The following is a 25128-nucleotide window of genomic DNA, read 5'->3' on the forward strand; positions in this document are numbered from 1 at the left end:
TTCATATAAATAATATCCATCCATTCATCCACTGGACCAACATTTATTGAATATAGCAAAGTCAAAAAAAGACTTTGCTGCCAGGGAGCTTACAATCTGCTTGGGGGGGAAAAAGAGATGCCCAAATAATTAATGCTGTGTTTGTGTAGATTAATGTATACCTAGCTAATATCCCTATCTTCAGTGTTGTCAAGGGACAGGGGATACTTACTTGGACTTAAAAAGTCACAGTCTTATTCCCAGGAAAGAACTTTTATAGAGCACCTACATTTTGCTGGGTGTATTAAACTTAATTATCACAGCAACCCTGAAACCAAAAAAACTGAAGTTATAAAAGTTATAACTGACGCAGCTAGACTCTCAAATTCACATGATTACAAAACCCAAAGCTTTTGACCATAGAGGGTCCACAGGCCTTCTGCTAGCCAGGAAGATGTGCCCTGCTGGTGGTGCTCATTCATGTTAACTTGAACCCTTTGGGCACAAGGAAGAAGCCTCAAATATTATAATATAGCAATACTTTGTCATCAGGCTTCTAGAAGAGGAGAATTTGGCTTCAGGGGTAGCTGGTGATATCATATGAAATGTGCACAACTGGATACTCATGGGAGGGACTGTTCTGCAGCTTGCTAGCTTGCTTTCTGTCTTTCTTTTTTGTTGATTGTTCAGCAAATATTGACTGAGTCAGGAAAGCATAGGGTAGCAGATAAGTAGCAGAATGTTTTGTCCTCAACACAGGTGTCTGAGACTGACCTGTCCGGAGCAGGAGGCAGAAAAGGGAGTTCATTAAAGCTTCCTCTTTGGCTGCCATTCAACACAATAAAAAGTAAGATAGCACCTTGCCTTCTAGAACTCTGTCTACTGCCTGCTTCAATCCAGTGCATTGCTTAACCTGGACTGGTCTTTTTAGTCTCTTCCCCTCTCTGACTTTGGCTCATTTGGTGCTAAAAGCCCATACACACAGACTAGGTTTCCCTACTTTACCATCTTGTATCCCAAGACTAACTATCATAATTCTAGTTTAACCAGTTCTATGAGACAGTCAGACTCTGAAGAGGATCTGGATGTTATAGCATCATAGACTGTATAGTGCAAACACTACAGTAGTAGACTGAATAGAGAGATACAAAGGGCCAGACTATTCATAGAAGTCTCATCAGTGGCTATATGACATCTGGGCATATACAACTGGTTTAACTGAAGCCCCTGAGCTAACCAGTGAGTTGATATCTGAAGAAAGCACCTGAGCTTTATGAGCAGGAGTTTGAGAAGTGAGTTCCTGTGCCCTAGAAAGAAAATTCAGCACAGGCCACTGACCTATGAGGGATTGAGAGGTCAGCAGACTAACTACCACCCTCTTCCCAGCACTGGTACTCCTGACGCCATGGGTGTGCTTGCCCCGAACTCAGACAAACAGGGAAATTCAGGAGGAAATCCTAATGTTCTGAAGTGTTTTCTGTCTGGCCTGCACTCTCCATCAGAGCAGTAACTGAGGAATGGCCACATTTTCCTGGGGCTTTGTTTAGAAATTACTACTTCCTGTGACTATCTTGCTAAATTGATGGGGGTTTTCTCCCAAAGGCCAAAATGCCAGTCACAGGAGCCTGCCAGTCTGGCTGCCAGGCAAGCACACCAGGGAATCTCCCAGTCTGGGAGCTGGGAAGGGAAGGACCTCAGAGGTCCAGCCTCACGCCCTGGGCTGGAATCCCTTCCATGACTTCCTTGCCAAGTAGAGCTCCAGTGACCACAGAATCACCTCTAGTGACCAGCGGCCTCTGTCTAGAGTGTTTAAAATCTCTGCTTTATATGGTACTGAAATCTGGGTCTCTCTGTCTTCCACCTCTTGCTCTGCTTTTTCCCTCAAGACTATGCAAAAATAGGTCAACATAATTCCTTGTCCACATAACAGCCCTTCTATGAAGTGAATCACTGTGCCTCATTCCACTCTGTGTTCTCATTTTCAGATTCAGTATCCTCTCTCTCTCTCTAATCCATGGATTCCAGCTTCCTCACCAACAGAACATCCTTGTGGATGCCTCCCCAACACCCACCTCCCTATTTCCCCCATCCCCAATGAGTCATTCCCTCATATAATCTGTGGCTGAGCTGGGGTGTGACAGCTCATATCTGTCCCATGGTATCTGACCACATTTTCACATTCCAGCTGTGCTCTAGCTCTCGCCCCATCCCAGGCTCTCCCCATCCTCTCATTCCTCATCCCTCATCCCTCATCTCTCATCTCTCCTCCACACTGGGGAGGAACCACACTGGTTCCTTTATCCCATTATGTACCCCTGTCATCTCCAAAACAAATCTATCCTTCAGTCCTGCATCCCCCAGTGGCTGTCACCCTGCCCTACTTCAGAGCCAAATGTTGAGATTCTCCGACCCCAGAGAGATGGCCTCACCCTAAATACATCCAAACCCACTTGAACAAAGTTCTTTCTGCAGAGAATCATGTCCCTCAAAGTGTGCTCTACCATATGTGGGGATGAGGAGTAGGCAGAGGTGCAGCAGGGCAAGGTCTCTGGTCAAATAAGCTTAGATAAGGCTGGGTCGAACAGGTTTCTTAATGCAGGACTTTTCAGAGCTTTTGAAATACATTATATAAGCAATACATAAGATAAAGAGCATTTAAACTTATTTAACCACAGAATCTCTTTCTAAGGGCATCTCAGAGGCCCAGAGCTTAATGGAATATGTAAAATTTTAAAAAGACCTAGAGTTTCATGGTTCTATCAGCTCTAGTTCCTGGAAGGAAAGAGAAGAGATGAGAAGAAAGAAACAAGAAAAAATGGGTTTCTGGGTGTGTTATTCTCACTTTACACACTGCTATAGAAGTCTTGCATGTGTTTTGCATTGGAAGAACAGAGCAGACGCCCATGGAAATCTGAGTGGTAGCTTTTAGTCATTCTATTTGGAAACAGGCTGAGCAATTTCACCTGCTCCTCCCAGGTCCCTTGTGTTTATTCAGGCCTGAAAGAGATCAGACTCAGGTGTTTGAAAGAATGGTGGGTCCTGACCTCTGAACAGAGAAACCAGGTCTGTAGTCCCTGGAATGTTTGATTCTTGCCAACAGCCCTTGCTCTGCATTTGGTCAGCTTGTGAGGGGAAAGGCAGAACACCTCTTACCCCGGGGGCTGTATCCCAGGTATCTGGTGTCTAGCTCTGTTGGCCCTGACCTAGGTCTCATCACACTGTCACACAGCTTGCTAGGACACCCAGACTCAGGTTAACATTTGCAAACTTTCTCTTGCCTTAAGCACTGGGGGGGGGGGGGGGGGGGACCAAATATCCATCCAGCTCCAGCATCCTCTCTTTAAGTGAGCTCTAACCTTAGAATGCCTTCCCTGCAGCTCCAAGACCATTTCCCTGATGATTCCCTGGGGTCAAGTGGCTTAGGGAGGTGCCCTTTCTCCATTTCAGGAATTATTCACTGCAGAAGCATCAAATGTTCCTCCACTGCTGCCAGGGATACAAGGTGAAGAGTTCAAAGGTGGAAAGGGGGACAGATACCCTGGAACCTCCCTGGTAAAGGGCAGCTTCTGAAAGGACAAGAGTACAGCAGTACATAGCCAGCTCTAAAATCAGGAAATTGCCCAGAGCCTTGGGTAGGAGTTCCTGAGCAGGCCTCTTGGGAGGGGGTCCTGTGACTGCTCCCACAGCCCTGGAAGGTGGCCACCTGCTGATCTGGTTTGTGTAAGCACAAAGAGGACTCTAAGACACCCACTATCCAGATTTTCCTGCCCCCTGTTGCTCATGCTAAGAAGGGTCAGACCTCCCACTTAGTCTCCCAGAAAAATCTGAGTGAAGTTCCTAGCATGCCCACTCCAACCCCAAACACTAAGTAGCTTATGCTCCTCCTCCAGCAGGTAGATCAGGAGGTTGATAGAAGACCATTTTCTGTCTCCCTGTTTGATGTATGTTTCTCCATGTGGAAAAAGAAATCCAGCTCTATTACCTGTTTAATTTTATCTTCTACAAATCTGTATTGCTTTTTAAAATTAAACAAAAGCAGATTCTGTAGTCAGATTAGAGCCAAATCCAAATTCCAGCTTCACCACCTACCAAGTGCAATAGTGTAAACAGCCCCTAGGCAAATAACATTCCTTCTCTGGAAATGGCAACTACTTCATAAGGTCATGCAGCAATTGAAAGAGTGATATGTAAAGAACTTAGTGTAATGCCCAGCAGGTAATAAATATTCAATAAAGATGATCATTTTTTACCATTGTTCTTAGTATTTTGGCGAGTATATAAATTAATTAATAACTAACATTTAAACTTATGAAGAGAACCTACTCAGATGTATATAGATGAATGGAGACAAGTTTTTTTTATCTGAGTCATTTAGATTTTCACTTTAAGCTTTTTTATCTTAACTTTTAATTAGTTTACAAATTCATGATGGTACATTTCACCAGCTCCTTCATTATCTACACTTTCCTGAAAAATTGTTGAATTATAGCATTGGCTCATCACCAGTGCTCAATAAATGTGGATGGATAGCAGAACAAGGGGTGGATAGACAGATGGTGGATGGATGGTGCTGAGACAGTGACTGAAGTAACTACTCTTCATCCAGACTGGCCTGGTTTCATGAAATGCTATAAGAAAGAGGCCAAGGGACTGGATGATGTGATTAAGGACCCAAAGGTCTTGATGCAGAGCAGAAGTAGCAAAAGTGAAGAGAAGTAGAGGCTGCAGTCAGAGGCTGAAGGGGGACAGTGTGAAATCCTAGAGCAGGGGTGGTTCCTGGTAGTGGAAGGCCCAGGGAGCAGCCCTGGAGATGTGTGTACAAGGACACGGTCCTAGAGGTTCTGGAGTCCTAGGAACTCAGTCTGCATCATTGGATGATTGGTCCCAAGACCTTTTGTGCAATTCCAAGCTGGGACTAAAGTGACCTGAGTTAATGAGGTTTTACTCTATATTCTATTAAATTGTTCCATCGGAAGGAGGAGAATTTCTTTATGTAAAATTGAACTAAATATGAAACAGTAACAATACACTGCACAATGGTATTTATAATGCTTGCCTTATTTTTACCTTGGCAAATGAGTGGTGGTGTTGCTTAAAGGTCATGTGTGTGGTGTGTGCAAGAGAATGTGCCCCACTTGCTTTGCTGTCTGACCTTTTCAGTGTTTTAGCCCCAGGCTTGTTGTGAAGCAACTTTTATAGAGTAAATTGTCACCAACAACCAAAGACACTCTGTTCCCCACTTCCACTTCAAATACTTGAAATTCACACGCTGAACAAAAATTCACAGTAAATTTTACTTGGCAAGCATGGAATTAAATTTGTGCTTGGGAAGTTTTATTTATCATTTCTAGTCATAGTACAATTTTCCCTCAGTGTCCAAGGGAATTTGGTTCCAGAACCCCCTGTGGATATCAAGGTCAATGGATGCTCAAGTCCCTTATATAAAATGGCATAGTAACCTACCCACATCCTCCTGAATGGTTCACAACATCTCTAGACTATTTATAATACCTTATACAACATAAATTCTATGTAAATAATTGGTATACTGTATATGTAGGGAATAATAACAATGAAAAAGTCTGTAATGTTCAGTACAGATGCATTTTTTTAAAAAATATTTCCAATCTAGGATTGATTGAATCCACAGATGCAGAACCTGAAGATATGAAGGTATTATATTGTTGAGTACTTATGTATCAGGCACTGTTCTTGGTACTGATTGTTAAAGGATTGTCAAATCATGGAGTGCATTATTGAGAGAAATTATGAGATGACTTTCTCTTTTAAAACAATCTATATTTAGTTATGCACAGAGACAGAGAGATGGAAATGTTAATTATTGTACCTAATGATTCCAAGATGACCCCAAAGAGATACATCTTATAACCCTATCTATAACTGTCCTATTGAAGTGCCCAGGGAGGAGTCATAAAGTCAACTCAGGAGCTCACAGAAGTTCAAAGCAAGTGCTTTATGCTTTCCATGGTCCAACCCAATATCTTACACCTCATTTCCCTCCCAAACTCTTTTCTAGAGTCTTCTGGAACTGGATTTGTGATTTAAAAAAAAAAAAAAAAATATATATATATATATATATATATATATATACACACACCCAATATTCTCATTCCTCTGACAACTCCCTGTCTTCCTGGTTTTGTTGAAATTCAGCTTTCCCCTGAGGCCACTACTTTCCCTATAACTTCTCAAGGCTGTGTGCTCTATCGATCCAACAATATCTCAGGCCTAGGAGCTGGGCTGAGTATCCTTTCTGCTACTGTTACTAAATACCATCTGTGAACCTTTTCTCTCTCAAAATCTCCTGTACAAAGAGAAAATAGCTGAACAGTAGGTCAGGAGACAGTAAGCCCCCCACCACTGTCACACCTTACCCTACCCTACCATCCTACCACAAACCTCATGAGCACTTATTCTTCATTGTAGATAATAATTATGGCTAGAATGATTTCAGTCTAAAATCAGCCTCAGACTATATATAGCTAATAGTGTTATACTGTATACTTGAAATGTGCTAAGAAAGGGAACCTTAAGCTTTCTCACCACAAAAAAAAAAAATTAAAAAGATAACCATGTGAGGTGTTAACTAACTTGACTGTGATGATAATTGCACAATGTATACATACATCAAATCATCATGTCATATATCATTTTTATTTATCAGTTATACATCAGTAAGCTGAAAAAAACATATCCTCCGCTTTTAGTCCTCAATCAGACCTCAGAAAATGGTCAGGCAGATATTGTGCCCACTGACAAATGAGAAACTGAAGCAGAATGAGGGTGACGTGACAGGTACAAGGCCACTCAGTTGTCAGGCCTTCAAGCCTCCTGATCCAAGCCTGGAAATCTTTAGCACTAGATTACAGCAAGTCACCACCCCCTTTGTTTCCGCCCCTGTAACATGACCCCATTTCCAGTGCCCCCATCAGCAGCTCTGACCAGCTAAGGATCTGAAAAAAAACATAGCAGAAGCAAATATTTACCCACTCACTGACATTTGTGCTGGACAGGGTAGGTTGTGCCGAAAATTATGAGGCTGGAAAAACTGCTTTCTGGGTCTTTCAGTACAATCCACTCCCCCACAGGCACTAACCTCACCAGAAAGATGCCTCAAGAGCATAGAAAGCCCGCCAGATAGGTGGCCCACCCACACCTCTTCATCTCAAAAGGGCCTCAAGCCTGTGGTTCACACTAGGTTGGAAATAGCAAGCCACTTCTCCCTACCACATGTCCTGACATTCCTGAATTTCATGCGGATCAATCAGGACTTTTTTGTCAATGAACATGATCTCAGGTACCATTACTCGATCACAAATTGACCCATGAGATGAAAATTATTTTTTGTCCATGTGTTAAGAATTTTTAAGAATTCATACATGCCTGATTCCATAAAGACTAAGACACCAATAAAATTACCAAATATCAGAATCAAAGAGCAAGCATGAAGTAAGAGGGAAATCTGTGGGTAGAAATCTCAGACTAAAGATGCCTATTGTAAATAGACAGGAATTTTGCTCTCAGCTTCCTGACAGACAACAAATATTAAAAGGAAAAATAGGTTATGAAACTCTAATTAACCAAGCCCCCCTTCCCCTTTTTAAGGAAGATGGGAAAATCTAGGCAGCAATGCCTCACAGATTTCCAATAAGGCCCATGAAGCAGCTTATTGGGCATTGTTTTCATCCACCAAGGCAGTGTTTCTCAAAGTTCTCTAGACAGCAGAATTAGAACAATCTGGACTGCTGGTTAAAATGCAGATTCCTGAGCCTCATCCACCTTTTGTGAGGCTGTGAGATGGGCCTAGAGATCTTCATTTTAAACGCACTCCCTACCTGATTCTCTTCTACTTCTGCAAATTGGAGAACAACATCACCAAGATGTAAATAGATGACAAAGGTTTCACATGCTGGCCTTTCCCAGCCTTCCTTGCATCATGTCAGGGACCAATGACTGAACTTTGAGGAGTCTCCAGTGATGGAGCTCCTGGCCTCCAGGTCTGGAGAGGGAGATATTTAGAGGCTGCAGAAGCTCCCCAACCATCTCTGGTGGGGAAGCCTGGCTCTCTTTATGCATTTGAGCTTGGAGTGGGTGAGCTTTTCTGCTGAGATACCAGATGGCAAAAGGCTACAGACAAGGCAGCTCCATCTCAGCCCTCCTGGCATGCCCACTGTCTGCCATGGAAGCCCAAGGGAGCCACCAGTCCACCTTAGATACAGTGAGTAGGGGCACCTGGCTGACAACTAAGCCAGGTGCCCCTACTCTCTCCTTTCCCTATCCATATGATGGGACAGGCAGAACTCCAAGCCCAGGAGTTCCAGATCCAGCCAGATGGCAAAAAACCCAGATGAAGGAGCCATGTTTCTCTCCACCTCCTGTTTGAGCCTACCCACTCTCCCATGCAGGCTGTGACATTCAGGGATTTGTCTTAGGGAGTCAGTCATGTGCTCCTTCCTCTCTCTCCACAGGTTTGGAATAAATTGCCTCATTCAATTTGAAGACTTTGCCAATGCCAATGCCTTCCGCCTGCTCAACAAATACCGCAACAAGTATTGCATGTTCAATGATGACATCCAAGGTAGGCTTCCACCCTACAAAACCACTGGGGACTAAAACCTGCCTTTCCACAAGGTTCACCTGGATGCCAAAGCAGGGCAGAGGTGTCACCTCATAGCTGGTTCATTCCAAGCAGCTGTCGAAGACAGAACATTAGACTTGGATTCAACTCCCACTTGGCTAACTCTTAGCTCTATGACCTTGAACAAGTCTCTTAATTTTGCTAAGCTTCAGTTTGCTTATCTACAAAATGCAGATCATTACTACTTCAGAGGTAAGAATGATGTGATTTAATGAATGTAAGAAATTAAAAACAATGCTGCCATTTACTAGTACTTGAATAAATCCCTTCTTTTTTATTTTTTAAAGAGAGAGACAGAGACAGAGACAGAGAGAATTTTTTAATATTTATTTTTTAGTTCTCGGCGGACTCAACATCTTTGTTTGCATGTGGTGCTGAGGCTCAAACCCGGGCCACACGCATTCCAGGCGAGCGTGCTACCGCTTGAGCCATATCCCCAGCCCCTGAATAAATCCCTTCTCTGACTAATTTTATTCTCTAATCTATAGAGATGACAACAGTCACCTCAGGAGAGTTTTGTGAAAATTTAAAGAGCTGATATATAGAACGCACTAGTACCTAGGACTCCATCAGACCAAAGCATCCATTGCCCCCCCCAAAAAAATGGTCTTTCACAACCATAATAACCTCTTGGATTTTCCAAATACAAGGAGTATTCCAATCAAGGAGTCGGGACTATTCCTCCCCTGAACTTGGCTGGAATATGTGCTGCTGAAAGGATAAGCCTGAGAGACCCTGGCACCAGGGACCTAGAGCACTTCTAAAGCCAATGTGAAGCACCTTCTGTTTTAGGGTCCACTTGGCCACCTATTATAAGGCCCAGAAATACTTGAAGGCACTTGCTTTTGCTGTGGAGGTGCCAGTATCTGAAGCTGGAACAGGAAGGGTGGCCTCCCAAGGATTATCTCATCCAATCCAGAAGTTCCCAGTGAGGAGCACTGGGAACCATTCCTAGCATTTTGTAAGGTCCAAGAGAACACTTGATGGGTCCACATAGGTTGTTATTTAACAAATGAAGTCTGACAACCAAAACCTGTTAAAACCAAAGACCCACATCAAATAAAAAGAATGAGTTGGTGGGAACAAGTCTTGATCCCTGGGTCAACATCTCATTAAACACGTTTCCTCTAGAGTCCCAAAGAGGTCTCAACTTTTCATCAATCGAATTCCCTAACTCCCTAGACCTGAGGGAACAGCCGAGATGAGCTAGTAAAACTAGTTAAGGTTTATAGTTGAAGATTCATGATACATCAAGCACTGTTTTAGGAACTTTATACATTTAATCCTATGAGGTTTTAGCATCTGTGTCTTGTGAATGAAGAAACTGAGGCACAGAGAGGATGGTAACTTAGCCATTGAGTGTACAATTGAAGTTTGAACCCATTCTTTTGGAATCTAAATTCCAAGTTCCTAACTACTTACTATGCCATTCTAGAGGTTATACTCATCTTACAAAACCAAAAACCTTGTGGTCCACATGTGAGGTGTAAGAAATGTGATAAATTAGTTTTTTGATTTGGGGTTTTTTGGTTTTTTTTTTAGATTTGTCGTGAATTTTCAAGAGGTAGGATAGCATAGTTATAGTACATTGTTAGATAATTAAGTTCAAATACTTGACTTCAGTGCCTGAGAAGTGAGCGTACAGAGACAGGGAGACCCAGAAAGGCAAAGCTGGGCCATAGCTAAGCCCCTGTCCTCACAGCCTCTCCATTCTGTCTGCCCCTCACCTTATGGCTGAGCCTGGGACAAAGCAAGCCCAGCCTCTCCTAGACAAGCCATCACACAGACAGGAGAGTCCAGTCTGGCCATCCTGTCACTGCCTGCCAGGACCTTCACTGTCAGTCCAGGGGAAGGGGTGTGCCTGTGGCCCTGGAGGAAGCACCTGCCAGCTAGCCCCATCATGGCACTCACCCATGAGTCAGCAGCAGGATAGCCATCCCGTGCCTTTGTGCTGCCAAAGCCAGAGGGGAGGAGTAGAAAACAAGTCCATGTGGGCGGCACACCTGGTGCACAGACTCCAGATGGACAGACACACAGCCCTGTGTGTATACATCCTCATAAACGTGTACAGGAACATACCCAGCCGGCCCTGCCATCCATCAGCTTCCATCTGCCCCCACACTACTACCAGAATGTAACCCTAAGATGGAAACACTACTCTGCTACCCCTTGTTTGTGTGAAAGTTCACACTCCTTCACTCAAGTCTATGGCTTTGAGGTCTCTCCTCTGTCCTCTGACTCTCCATTTTCACTCCTATAATCTCCTTACCAGTCATTTCTCTCTGCCATGTGAAAGTCCGGCTCACCCTTTCCCATCATCTTTGCCTTAGTAATACCTTTACCCTTCAAGACACAGCTCCAGGTCTCTTGCTTCTGTTCCTCTGAAACAGAAGGTGCTTCACATTGGCTTTAGAAGTGCTCTATGTCCCTGGAGCCAGGGTCTCTCAGGCTTATCCTTCCAGCAGCACATATTCCATCCAAGTCCAGAGAAGGAATAGTCCTGATTCCTTGATTGGAATACTTCTTATATTTGGAAAATCCAAGAGGTTATTATGGTTGTGAAAGACCATTTTTTTTTTTGGCAATGGATGTTTCAGTCTGATTTGGGGGCCCACTCAGGTGATCCCTCTGTACAATCTCTTCCCTCACTGTACCTGGGATGCCTATATTGTATTGTTTCCCCTACAAGATGATAAACTTCCTGTGGTAGCAACCAGATCCTATCTCTTCTTGTTTCCCAGCTCCCGGCACAAAGCCTGGCAAATTATAGATGTTACTAAATGTTAAAAGAGTGAGTGAATGATGTTTCCACATACAAATGCACATTCTCATAATTTCACCTACTCATTCATGTGGGCATGTCTGCACTGGACACCAGCCCCACAGCTTCTCTCTTATCCCAGTTATCATACATATACTCATGTATAAATGCACCCCCATGTGCTCTCATGCTCAGATGTATGTATATATTCACCTGTGCACACCAACATGCACACATAGGGAGATTTTTTTTAAATGAAATCAATTCATTTGTTTAAATTTGTTGGTTTTTATGTCCTACCTATGAACTCCCAGGCAAAGCCAAATTGAATAGTTTTCTGGGCCTCACAGAAAGAGAGTTTTTCCATTCTTTTATCAGAAATAAAGACTGAAGTCATTCATCTAGAACTCAATAGAACCAGAATGGCAGGAACTATATTATTACTCCTGCCTTTGATGAACACAGTCTGATATTTAGGTATAACCACATAATTAACAATAAAGACATGGTCATGGAGATACAACACCCAGATACTCCTTCAAGGAAAGAACTGTTACCCCAGCTCACTGCGAGGTTACCAGCACATCATGTAGAGGCTCAGCTATAGAGATCCACCTTGCCCATGGTCCTACCTGGCCAGAAGCTACCCTTACTCAGTGATAAGTGAATACTAAGGCCCAACCATTTCAGTCCGGTGCAGGACAGAGCTCCCAATGGGGGCCAAGATGCTAGGGCCCACATCATAACTGAGCTTCTCTCTCTGTCTCATGTTGCTTCCTTCCCCACCTTCTTAAAAACATCCTGACACTCATGTCTCAAAATCTTCCCAGAGGATACAAACTGTGCCACATAATACATTTTGCATGGACATGAAATTTCAGGTTTCAGAGTGCTTCTTGTCCATACTATATCACAAATTCTTGGCCATACCCTGCTTCTCCTCATGGTGGGACAGATGTTGCCTTCCCACGTCACTGATGAGGACACTAAAGTACAAGGGGTGAACACTTGTTTCAGGTCACTTAGCAAGACAAGCACAAAGCTGGGACTATAACCCAGATATTTCTGACAGAATTCTCCACTCTCTCCATGACATCAGGCTACCAATTGCTCCCCAATATGTGAGATGATGGGACAGATCCTCTTGCTGAGGGTTACATTCCAGACTCACATGCTGTAGGCACTGCTGCTCCCTCCCCAGTAGCCGGCTGCTGTGATCCTCTGAATGTGTGAACACTGGATGTGTGAGCTAGGACAGGCCTAGTTCATCCCCATAGGTCCTGGAGACAGATTCTCAGAATCTGCCTGGAACCCACAGACTGCAGGGATTAGAACCAAGTAGCCCCCATGAAAATGAGACCATGCTTCCTTCTCTGAACACCAGCCTGGACTCATATCCTCTGTGAAACAAAGAAAGAACTGAAGTCCTCAGGAGCCTCCAAGGCTGAGCTCCATGAAGGCAGGACTGTGGCTTGGTGCTGCATAGGAACTGGGACACATTAACTGAACTGTCTCCCAGCAAGACCCATTGCACCATGCACCTCAGAAGCACTGCCCCCATAGGGCTGGCCACAAGGCTGAGCCACTGCACTTGGGGGTAAGAGCTCCCCAGGGCTTTTGGTTGTTTCCTCTGCTCCCACCCCAACTCAGACTCAAGAAGCATCTGGCCAGGCCAGGCTGGTCCTTGGTGAGCTGGGCTGCTGATGCTCTGACTCATTGCTGGCAGCCTCTTCAGGAATTTTGGAATAGGCAGAATCTCCAGTGACCTTTTGTTGTTTCAGCTGGAACCAAAGAAGCATCTCTACTCTTATGGGAGGAAAGAGGCCTGGAAGGGGAAAGGCAGTAAGAATGGTCATGCTGGGGGCAGGCCAGTTTTGACCTTGGCAAGGAGAGCATGCAAGGAGCCAGGTACTTAGGCCAGAATGCTGCTGGCCTAGTGCCCTTGGGCTGCAAGCTGACCACACAGAGTGGCTGGGGACAAGAAAGTCTGGTTAACTTATCTGCTCCAGAGGATCCTCTACCCCACCAGCCTTCCCTGGACTTGCCTTGGCCCCAGTCCTTCCACATCCCTGGAGCCAGAGAGCTTGTTTGTCAGGGTGTCCTTTGCTACATCAGGCCTGTGTCACTCCCCTTCATACTTTTAAGCCTTAATTTGTGAGCTGGATGTTCAACAGTCAGACGTTGGACAGAGACACGTCTAGATCTGAATCCTTTCCACTTTGACCAAGTGGCCTAAATTCTCAGAGTATTCTTTTCCTCACCTGCAAAATGGACAAAATGGTGTTATCAGCTGGTACCACCAGAATGGCCTGGATGCTTTCCAAAGGCCAGCATCTGTTCTGGTTAGTTGACACCTGTGCTACTTCATTGTTAAGTATTCCAGTATCACTCTCCACTTAAAGTACCAGTTGTGGCAAGGATTGTAGGTATGTATAGGCAGGGACAGGCATGTAGCAGTACTCAGCTTGTGGTGCATAAGAGACTCTTGACATGTAGTTATGAAAGGGAGAGAGGATGGATTGAGAGCCCAGACAGAAGTTCTGAAGGAGATGAGGAGAGGCCCAGTGTGTGCACAGGACACAGGAAACCTGAAAGAAGGGCAGGAAGACCCAGCTCACTTTTCTCCACTTCCCACATAAGCTATATTCCTCCAGCACATTACATTACTCATTGATCTGTGAGTTTTCTGCCAAGTCTATAATATTGAATGTGCTGATCCCTCTACCTAGAACTCTCTTCCCATTCATGGCTAATTTTGGCTTATCCTTAGTAGCTCAAGTATTACCCCCACCAACCAGGATACTGCATCCAAGGCCAAGCTACAGATGTCAGGATGACCTCACCTTCTCCAGCTCTCAAAAGTGGTACCAGGCAGTTGTTGCCCACTTTGCAGGATGCTTCACAGTTCCCTGGGACCACAAATGGCTAAGAGATGTGAATCATATCACTGAAAGATGACACCCTGGGTAGGGGTGGGAGAAGTCCAGTTGGCTACAGATGCCATGGTAGGAACAAGCAGAATGACATGAATGGCGCCGATCTGAAGACTTTGTCCAGCTGGTGTGTTTTGTTCATAAATAACCAGTAGTTATTTATGGTATTCAGGGGTCCACTGCCTTCCTTTGACCCACTTCACACATCACATACTGAGCAACAGTTCCAGGCCTTGCCTTGGTCTTCCCCACAGTGCAATTCCCCCATGGTCCCCCAATATTACCTACTTCCCGGTCCGCAGAGCCTTCCTTTCACTAGATCCTGTCTGCCAAGGTAGTGTTCTGCTTCCAGAGCTGCCCCAGTCCTAAGGTTTACATGGATCTCATATCTGGAGATTAGTGCTCTCTCTGATGTACATGTGGTAAAAGTTTGCTCCCAACATGTAAGCTTTCTCTTCACCTCACTGATTGTTTCTTTTGCTGAGAAGAAGCTTCTTAATTAGAATCCATCCCATTTATTAATTCTTGATTTTATTTCTTGTGCTTTAAAAGTCTTGTTAAGAAAGTTGGGGCCTAATCCAACATGATGAAGATTTGAACCTACTTTTTTCTCTATTGGGTCTCTGGTCTAATTGCTAGGTCCTTGATCCACTTTGAGTTGAGTTTTGTGCATGGTGAGAGATAGGGGTTTAATTTCATTTTGCTGCATATGGATTTTCAGTTTCCCAGCACCATTTGTTGAAGAGACTATCTTTTCTCCATTGTATGTTTTTGTCACCTTTGTCTAGTATAACATAACTGTACTCATGTGGGTTTGTCTCTGTGTCTTCTATTCTGTATCATTGGTCTATGTGTCTATTTTGGTGCCAATACCATGCCATTTTTGTTACTATAGCTTTGTAGTATATACTGTTTAAGGTCTGGTATTGTTATGCCTCCTGCTTCACTTGTCTTGCTAAGGATTGCTTTGGCTATTCTGAGTTTCTTATTTTTCCAAGTGAATTTCATGATTGCTTTTTTTTATTTCTATAAGGATTGACAAAGGTATTTTGATTGGAATCACATTGAATCTGTATAGTGCTTTTGGTAGTGTGGCCATTTTGACAATATTAATTCTGCCTATACAAGAGCATGGGAGAGCTTTCCATCTTCTAAGATCTTCTTTAATTTCTTTCTGGTTCTCACATATCTGAACCTGGCTCCTTGGACATCTCTTTTAGCCTATTGAGCAACTAACAATCCCAGAGAAGCTGAGATGATGGCAATTATTATTATTAGTAGTAGTAGTAGTAGTATCCCTCTGGTTCAGACTGTGGCAGAATAGGCCTAGCCCTGCCTTCTCTGTGGGCTAGAAACTACCATCTAGAGGTTTCAAGGGCTCCGGAAAACTCCTTCATGAGACAAAAATAGTGTCAAAGAACTTTATAAGGCCTTTGCTTGGTGTTCAGTAAGGGGAACTGATTTTTCTAGACACTTTTGGTGGTATCTTCTGAAAAACAAGCCTGTTTCATTCCTCTTTATATATTCAAGAGTTTGTCCCTTAAAGGCCCAGAACAAGTGATAAATAGGCACTAGTGACTAATTGATGGCAGTAGCTGGCTGCTGTGGGAATGACTCTTGCAGACTCTTGCATGCCTGGCTTATGCAGAGGCTCTCCAGTCCAGCAGGGGCCCAGGCTCCAAGGCCACATTGGCCAGACCCTGATGGAGTGGTACTCTGCCCGTCCTTGTTGCCTGGCTCCGTGGTGTCGCCTTCTCCTGATAAGGCATGGAGTTCCTCTCCTTTCATCCAATAATCTGTTGATCAGCACAGAAACTGCTTTAACTTTGTTAAATGTGACTATTAAAAGCAGAGACTACGTACGTACTTGGCTTGTCCTTTTGTGTTATTTCCTGAATCTACAACCTCAAGTATTCAGTTTGCAGGAAATGTAATTATGGAAAGCTCCCTCTTTAAAAGAAAGCTTGTTTTTCTTTCATCACAAATGGGAACAACCAGTCACGCTTTCAGCTGCCCACGACATTTATGAGCACAAGCCACGTTTCTGTACATCCCTGGACCCCCAGACCTCTCAGGGTGGTTACCTCCAAAAAGCGAAGCAATTTCCTTCCTATGCATTTTTAAATTCTTGGCAGGAAGCCCAAGAACCACCCCCACATAACACTTAACGAAAGTTAATGATGGATGTGATAACTTTATTTGCTAAAATTTATAATTTGGGTTTAACAACTGCAGTTTTGCCTGATAAGTTCTGGTCCATAATTAGGATAACTTGCCACCTCAGAGAATGGCCTCAAAAAAGGACTCCAGAAAGGAGATCATAATGAAGTAGCCACAGGTAGACAATGAGAGTGGAGTTTCAGAAATTAAGTGCAAAAAGAGTTCCCCAAAGGAAAGGATGGGCAACAATATCAAGTGCTGCTGACAGGTCAAGGAATATAAAGGCTAAGACCTGACCACGGAATTTGGCAAGGTGGGGGTGCTTGGTGAAGTCAAGAAGAGGTGGGTCAGTCATTTGATTAGATTCATCTTCACAGAAAAATGACGAAAAAGAAATCAAAGCAGTAAGTATATTCTGCTCTTTAGAAAAGCATGGCCATAATGGGAGTAAAAAATAAGGTGGAACTTACATCAGGCCAAAGGAAGGTTTTTTAAAGGTGGAAACTTTACAACATATTGGCATCGGAGTGACCCAGTAGAGAGAGATTGAGGATGCAAGAAACAGGGAAGAGAATCACAGGAAAAATTCCTTGAGCAGACAAAAATGACGGGATCCAGTGCACAAAGAGAAGTGGCTTTAGTTAGGAGCAGTGATAGGACCTCTATGGTTACAGCTGGAAGCATGAAGTACATGGACATGAAAAAGAGTTTGCAGACTTGGTGGTGAGAGCATCACAGGTTCTGTCCTGATTGCTTCTATTTCCTTTGAGTCTCATGGTCCTCTTCTGAGAGAGAAAAAAAAAGCACAATTGTGGGGACATGACAGAACCTACTTGGTAAAGTTGTTGTGAAGATTATGTGAGCAAAGGCAGGTAAGCCCTAGCACAGAGCCAATAAATGGTAGCTGCCTTTGTGTTCTTGTACAGAAATGTGCAATTCTTTCCTCTCCGTTGTTTTGTGTTCCACAGTTTCCTGAGTCACAGCCAAGCATCTGAGTGACATCTTCTGCCTAAGTTCCCTTCTCTCTGCCTCCACTTTACCACTCACTTCATAGTTCTCCCCCAGGAAAATTATAATGTCCCTTCACTGCCTCCAACTCCAGTCAGGAAAGGCTGTCTGGGCTGCAGACCCTAAATGGGCACAAGCACCTCTCCAAGTTTCCCTATTTTACTTCCCCTTTTCTCTCTGACCTCAATTTTCTCATCTGTACACTAAGAGGATGTTGCAATCTCTAATTCTCCTCCAGCACTAAATTTCTGCAGGTAAGCTCGGTTATTAAACCTTCAGGTTCTATCTAACTCCAAGTGATATTTGACACCAAAAAAGGAAGGAAAAAAAAAAAGTAAAGAAAGTTGGGTCATTGAGACAGACTCAGAGAGAATATCTTTAGCGCCATCTGGTGGCATGTGCTTTGCGCATCGCCTCTTCTCAGGCAGAAGGCTTATTGCTGAAGTAGAACTAGATGAGCAGAAAATTCCTTCTGTCCAAATGACAGGAAACTAGTACTTCACCAAGAGAAGCCATCCAGTTCAATGCATCTCAAATTTGAATTAGCATAAAAATCATCTAGAGATCTTTTGAAACACAGATGCTGATGCAGTAGATCTAAAATGAAAGCAGGTTTTGAGGGACTGGGAGAGTAAGCAGGATAGGATTGTTTACAGGGAGGCACAAATGGAGAACAGCCACCACAAGTGGACTTTGGCAAAAATGGACAATGGGGATTTGGAAAGAGATCATATAATGAAATAGTCCTCGCCACCTCTTTAAATAATTGATTTGATTAATTTAAATAATTATTTAGATTTGCTTTGTTGGATGTGATTTTGGACGGTTTGTTGTTGTTGTTTTGTTTGTTTGATTGTAGTATAGTGCTAATCCTGGCTGTGTGATAACCTAGCTTTGTTCAGATTGAATAAAGTGTAAATATGGGGGAGGAAGGGGTGACTAATGATACCTGGGGAAGCAAAGAAGATCGTCTGAGCTAAGTTTTAAGGAATAAATAATGAACTACGGAAGCTCCTCTAGATCATGGGAACAGCATGAACAAAAGCTAGGTGCAATGTTTAGGAACCATGAATAATGCTACTGGTATATGGAGGCATGAGGCTACAAAAGTAACTTGATAATATACTCCTCTATTCTTAAATTACACAAGCTAATTCACAAAACTCTTTATAATACTTTTCACATTTGTAATCATTTAATCACTTCTTTCTTTACATTTTAAAGTGAACCTGGGGAAAAAAGAATGAACCTGGCCTATTTGGATACCTATGGTACCCTCAGTATCCACATGGTTCATATGTGCTGCTCACTAATTAAATGAATGTAACTATTTCCAAAGACCTCTGATTGCTGATTATTACAGATATTGTACCAAAGCCTTGCTAAGCAGGGTGTTCCCTGATGGCAGGGGTTATGTCAGAGTCTTCTCTTTCTTCCACAGTTTTTTGGTGGGCACACGGAGCATCTGGTAGGCACAAGGAGCACTCTGGGAACCTTTAGAAGGAATTGGGAAATCCCACTAGTCCTCAGCCATGCCTCTGGGACCTGCTGACAGCTCAGTAGTTTCCCCAGGCCACAGCCATGTGAAGACAAGAAAGTCTGCACCCCATCTTCTAGGGAGTGTGTTCCTGGTTAGATTCCTACTTCCTGATGTCCACAATGATGAATGTGCACTTACTAGACTCCAAATGCCCCTTGTCTCAGCCCAACACAGAGTCTCCAAGCCAGGCATAACTCTTGTTCTAGAAGAAAATCCCACTCCTGAGCCAGCGAAAAGCAAACCATCTGGAAAACTGGAAATAGAACACAGAAGATTCACTTAAACCCCCAGTCTGCAACTGTATATTTTTGTAGTCCTTTCTGGAGTGTGTGTGTGTGTGTGTGTGTGTGTGGATTAGAATCATGATATGTGTACTATTTAAGGTTCTCTTCTTTCCAACAAATTCAATAAAGCAAAAGTTCAGTGGTTAAAGGCACAGGCCCTTATAGCTGATTCCATGAGTCCAAATCTGGTTTGTGTTATATGATCTAAAACAACTCAACAAACTGAACTGTCCATTTTACCACTCTGTAATATAGGGATGATAGTAGTTAGGATTAAATGAGTAAATATATTTATATTAGGACATGTAAGGCACTTAGAAAAATATCTGATGTTACTAACTCATAGTATTTTTATACTACTACACAATCTTCATTTTTAATAGCTGCAAAATATTCTACTGAGTGTCTACACCAGCCGATTTAATCATTATTCGTTTGTTAGATGTTAGGTTATTTCCAGCCACTTTGCATTACAAATAACATTTTCTTAAATGTCCTAGAACATATATTTCTAATTTTTTATACACAGATTCCCAGAAGAAGTATGAAGTCAAAGGACATGAACATTTTATGCCTTGGTCTGTACCAGGAAATAGTTTTCCAAAAAAAGGATTGTAGCCCTTCAAAATGCAAAGTGTGTTGGAACATTTTAGTTTTTACTGCTCCCTCACCAGCCCTAGAAAATATTAGGTTTTTTTAAAATTTGTGCAAATTCAACAAGCCATAAATAGCCTCACTTTAATTTCCTTTTCTTTGCCCATCATGGAAATTTAACATTGCCAACTGTGATTAGGTTTTATTATGAACTCTATCAGTCAAGGTCTACACCACTTGCTTTGACAGAGAAAATTAAATAAAGAATTGTCAATTATGTATTAAGGAATTGAAAAGCAGAAAAGAAGCACTAAGTATCTGCTGCCACCCCTGAGGCTGAAGGAACAAAGGAAAGAGGAGGTGGCAGCCCGCTGGCATTGGTGTCTTGGGGTGGGGTTGGGGATGCTTGCTATGAGGGTAAGTAATGGACAACCTGCAGACTGGACTCAACTGCTGATGTGGAGTGGCAGAACCAAGGGTTCTCAGTTGAGTTTCAATATGAAATGAATAAGAAAAACTTTCTTAGAATATGCATGCTAATGTTGCAAGGGTATGCTTGTACTAAAAAATTACTTGTTTACCTAAAATTCAAATTTTACTAAGTGTCCTACATTTTACCTGGCAACTGAGGCAATGCAGAAAAAGTGTCCTCACTACCCCACATCTAGCTTTCCAGTCTCCCTCTGGTGCCAAATCCCAGCACAGAGCCAGTTGGCAAAGTTGAACAGGGTTTGCAGATCAAACAGTGTAAGAGAAAGGTATATTTGGAGCTGAAAAACAATTACCCCATAAGTGGCACAGTTCACCTTTTTTGGCTCTCATTAGAATCCATGCACATTATTCTACACATTCGTACTCCCAGACAACAAAAACTACTCTAACAAAATGCAACTATCTCCAAGAAATGAAGACATTTTCACCTTCTCCCCAAAAAGGGATGAGACAGTTTCAATAGTCATTTTATTCATTACTGGAAGATAGTCATACTCTTCATCTTCTGGGAAGGATTAACCACTCTTAAAATTCAGTTATAGTCACACTTATAAATTCAGTTACTCAAATATTAAAGCAAAGAAGTAAACCTCCAACCAAATGTGTATAACATAATAAAGGGAAGGGAGAGGGAGAAGAAATTATCTAATCTATACCATTGTTATAGTTACATAAGAATGAAGGAAGAAATATGCATGACTGCTACATTTCTTATTTTTTTAACTAGAAGTGAGGCCATAGCTGATTTCTATAAATTTCTTCCTCAACCTCCTATTCCGTGTTTTTTTGTTGTTGTTGGTTTTGTTTTGTTTGGTTTTGTTTTGTTCTCAGAGAGGACCTCAGCTAGCCAGGGTCCTCAGTCTTTACCCAGTAGGTAAAAACTTACCCTCAGTTTTAAGACCTCTGAATCTTCAGTATTCCTGCTTCTCTTGAGTTGCAATAGTATTCATTGATATTTACTATTGAGCATGGAAATACTAAGACACACCTCAGAGGATCCCCTCAGTGCCAGATGTACTCCTTCCTGCCCCAGATTTCCTGTTGGTTACCAGGAGCAATCACTACACCTAGATCAAAAACCTCTTTGTTTTCCCACTGGTGTAGTGGTATAAAGAGTTCCAAATGGTCAAGTGGTGGTTCTCAACTCCTGATTCAACATGCTGTGTATCCTAGTATAAGTACTTCTCTCTTGGAAACTAAAACCTTCAATCCAGTGAGACACAAAGGTGAAAATACAGGAAACAAAAATTCTGCAAGTGGATTATTAGGGAAAATTGGGTCACTTTCACTTCCAGATTCATGTATTCTGAGAAAGAACCCAATATATTGTTTGCTAAATCAGATTATATATTGTATCTTTTAAGATAGAACATCATCTGTAGAGGGTGTTGCCTCAACCCAACTCTTTCTCCTTGGTCAGCTGGCCACTCTACTGATCTATTAGGTCAGCTGCTTCTAAGTGGTTGGGTATACATGAAGACCGGTGAATTCCTTGAGCATGAGCCTTCTATTGCACTTCTTTTACTGTGAAATTAATTTCTTTATTATAGAAGCCTTGTTTGGATTATAACAGGATGATGAATAAGTGTTCCAAACATCTACAGATGATGATACTGGCAGCAGCATGATAGACAAGGAGAGAAGTTCCTCTCTGGACTAGCTATGTATTCCAATGCTTGTCTGTGATGGAAGGAGTCCAAGTTAACCAGCCATCCACCAGATGGATATCAGAAGTTCAACTTGGGTCTCTGCCATTGACAAGTTAGTCACTCAGCAGTATCAGTAACAGATCAGCATTGGTAAAAGGAAATCCATGCATAGTCTCAATCCTTGGCCACCATGTCTACTTTGTATGTAAGCCCATTAGGCAAACCCTAGGTGGCTGGGGAAAGATGCTGGCAAGCTCACATTTAGAGAACATAACATTTTATCTGCTAGGTGATTGAGAAACTATTCTTATTACATCCTTTGGTGAGTTTTCACATGAGGCATAGGTCTCGTCACACTCTATTCCTATTCAAGAGATCATCCTCACACCACTTCCCAGAACCATTCATCACCAATCTTATTTTTTTAAATATTTGGACTCATATTTATTTGATTATAGGGATTTTCCCTCTAATTTTTGTGGTAAATACACATAAGATTTGACATTTAAACACTTTCAAATGTACAGTTGAATAATATTAAATATATTTAAGGTTATGCAATCATCACTATTATCCACATCCAGAACTCTTTTCATCTTGTAAAATGAAATTCTATGCCAGATAATGATTCCCCACTCCCCAGTCATCACCAATCTTATAATTTTGTTCTCTCCAAGTCCCTGACCACCCATCTCAACCATTAACAACTGATCATGAATCAAAAGAGATCCAGGGGATGGGGATTAGCTCAGTGATAAAGCACTTGCCTAGTATGTATGCAGCCATAGGTTTAATCCCCAGCACCCCAAAAAAATAAAAGTAGAACTAGACATCTTTTGGATCAAAGAGAACAACCAGATTTACCATTGAAGTCATGTCTGTCCACTGCCCTTTGCCATTATCCTTTATATCCACCTGTGAAGCTGCAACCTGACACTTAGTTGGTGACAATATAGCATTAAGAACAATCTATAAACTGAGCCTAAGGTTTTTTCCTTCCTGGACTATAGTCTAAAAAATTCCCAATAAGTCCTTAGATGTGGACTGAGGGAGAGGAAGTGATACAGCAGTGGTTTTATCAAGTCTCAACCACCTGCTCATGCAACTTACTTGTTCCTTCTGGGCATACTCAAGCCATTTGTTGATGATGTGCTACCCGATACAACTAACCTTATGATTTGGTGGAAAAGATGGGCAGCTCAGGACATATGGTCTCTTAATGTCTGATAGTTAGGCTGTCCTCTCATTTTAAAAGATGTCTTTGTCCACTTAACCTTTAAAGCATTCTGGAGACTTACACTTCCTTTTGTCATCTATTAAATTATGTTTATCCTGTTATTTCATTTATGGACAATGGCAGTAGCAGAACCTGGCTATCTGATCATCTCTCTTGCAGTCAAGAAACAATTAAGGATCTGCCCATCAGAAGAAGAACAGTTATCTACAAAAGAGGGCATGGCTTTAGGCTTTCATGCCTTTAGGCTTGACATACATAAGGGTTGAAAAAAGTTGTTTCTTCTTGCACAGGTCCTAAGTGTTGTAAACTCTGTCAAGGGTCTTCTCTTGGAGGTTGGGAGCCAATGGCCAGAGTTGATCACAGTCCACTCTCTTGCAGGCACAGCCTCTGTGGCTGTGGCAGGGATCCTGGCTGCTCTGAGAATCACCAAGAACAAGCTCTCCAATCATGTGTTTGTTTTCCAAGGTGCAGGTGAGGTAGGTGCCACGGGGCGGGGGGGGGGGGAGGTCTCTACTGTTGTTGCAGTTGAAAAATAAGAATGCATAGAAGAGACTCAAGAAGGGTGGTGTTCCGTGGTTCAGTATATTCTGATCATCTCAGCTGCCTGAACCTCAACAATTGAATTTATCAATGCAAGAACTTACCTGGGCCTCCTGGGAGTCATGGGGCTATAGGAAAGAATAAGGGCTTATTTTGGTGAGATATCTGATCCATGCTGAGCAGCTATTTCCCCTGTGTCTAAACATTTTCTTTATGGTACCTCTCAGGCAGCTATGGGCATCGCCCACCTTCTTGTCATGGCCTTGGAGAAAGAAGGTGTACCCAAGGCAGAGGCCACAAGGAAGATCTGGATGGTGGACTCCAAGGGACTGATTGTCAAGGTACTGTCAGTCTGGAGACCTGAAAGTTTCCCAAGAACTAAACTTGAAGAGTTCCCTAAGGGGTGAAGTTCTCAGAATAGAGAAGGAGAGCAATGGCAATGGCCTAACCTCCAAAACAAAAGATTCATCCCAAAGTAGCCTTAATTGCTCTTGTTCAGACATTCTGAATTTGTGTGGGTGACTGTGTATGTGTGCTCCTTCCAGCCTTACCTCCCACTACTCCTGCCTTGCACTAACCTTCAGCCATATTGAATGGTAGTTCTCCAAAAGTCACACATTCCTCTCTTCCACATCCTTGCACATTTGTTCTGCCTGAAATGTTCTTCTCCCTTTTTCCAAATACCCACTCTCAATCCCCCTTCATAGTTTCCTCCTTACCTTCTGATTGAACTCAAATATTAGCTAGTCCAGGAAGCTTTCTGAGAGCATTAGGTTTTTTCCTTACATCTCTGCTCACATAGGCATTCCCCTTCCATGGGCTGCACCCACCACTTTATAAAACAGATGCTTTTTACTTGTCCACTAAGCTACGTAGTCTTGATGCCAATGCCTGGCACCTGGTAAGCACATAATTAATGTAACTAATGTGTGATGTAGGAGTGAAAGAATGAGAGAGAGAAACAGCTCAGTTTCTGACTAGAATGTGGAGAGGGACACAACTAGATGACCTCTCTCCCTTAGAGCTTGACTCATAGCTTCATCTTTTAATTTCCAGAATTCCACTAGCATGGAATGTCAGTGAGAGATGAAAAACAATGAGCATTGTAGGAATGGAGAAGTGCATAGGATCATATACCAAGAATAGCAAATACCCTCCTCAGAAACTGGCCTTCCTATAGAGCCAGATCACTGCCGTAGAAACTTAGGCCTGAAGATTCCTCCTCCCACTCTATATCATTCCAGAGCATAATCAGTCACAAGTATAGGTTGCCAAAGCTTGCCACACTTGAC

At 42.7% G+C, this 25128-nt stretch overlaps 1 protein-coding gene across 3 annotated transcripts in view; it reads left to right on the forward strand.

Annotated features, from left to right (window-relative positions):
• The window catches only part of Me3 (malic enzyme 3), a 198556-nt gene that overhangs the window by 164857 nt on the left and 8571 nt on the right, over positions 1–25128 (forward strand). For all 3 annotated transcript variants that reach the window (XM_046439339.2, XM_046439340.2, XM_046439342.2), the window contains 3 exons: positions 8469–8578; positions 23675–23772; positions 24064–24177. In XM_046439339.2, the coding sequence (XP_046295295.1) occupies positions 8469–8578; positions 23675–23772; positions 24064–24177 (322 nt within the window). The remainder of the gene's footprint in view (positions 1–8468; positions 8579–23674; positions 23773–24063; positions 24178–25128) is intronic.

The sequence above is a fragment of the Marmota monax genome, unplaced genomic scaffold (genome assembly GCF_021218885.2).
Source record: "Marmota monax isolate L192 unplaced genomic scaffold, Marmota_monax_Labrador192_F-V1.1 WCK01_AAM20220418_F8-fsc00096, whole genome shotgun sequence".
Lineage (NCBI taxonomy): Eukaryota > Metazoa > Chordata > Mammalia > Rodentia > Sciuridae > Marmota > Marmota monax.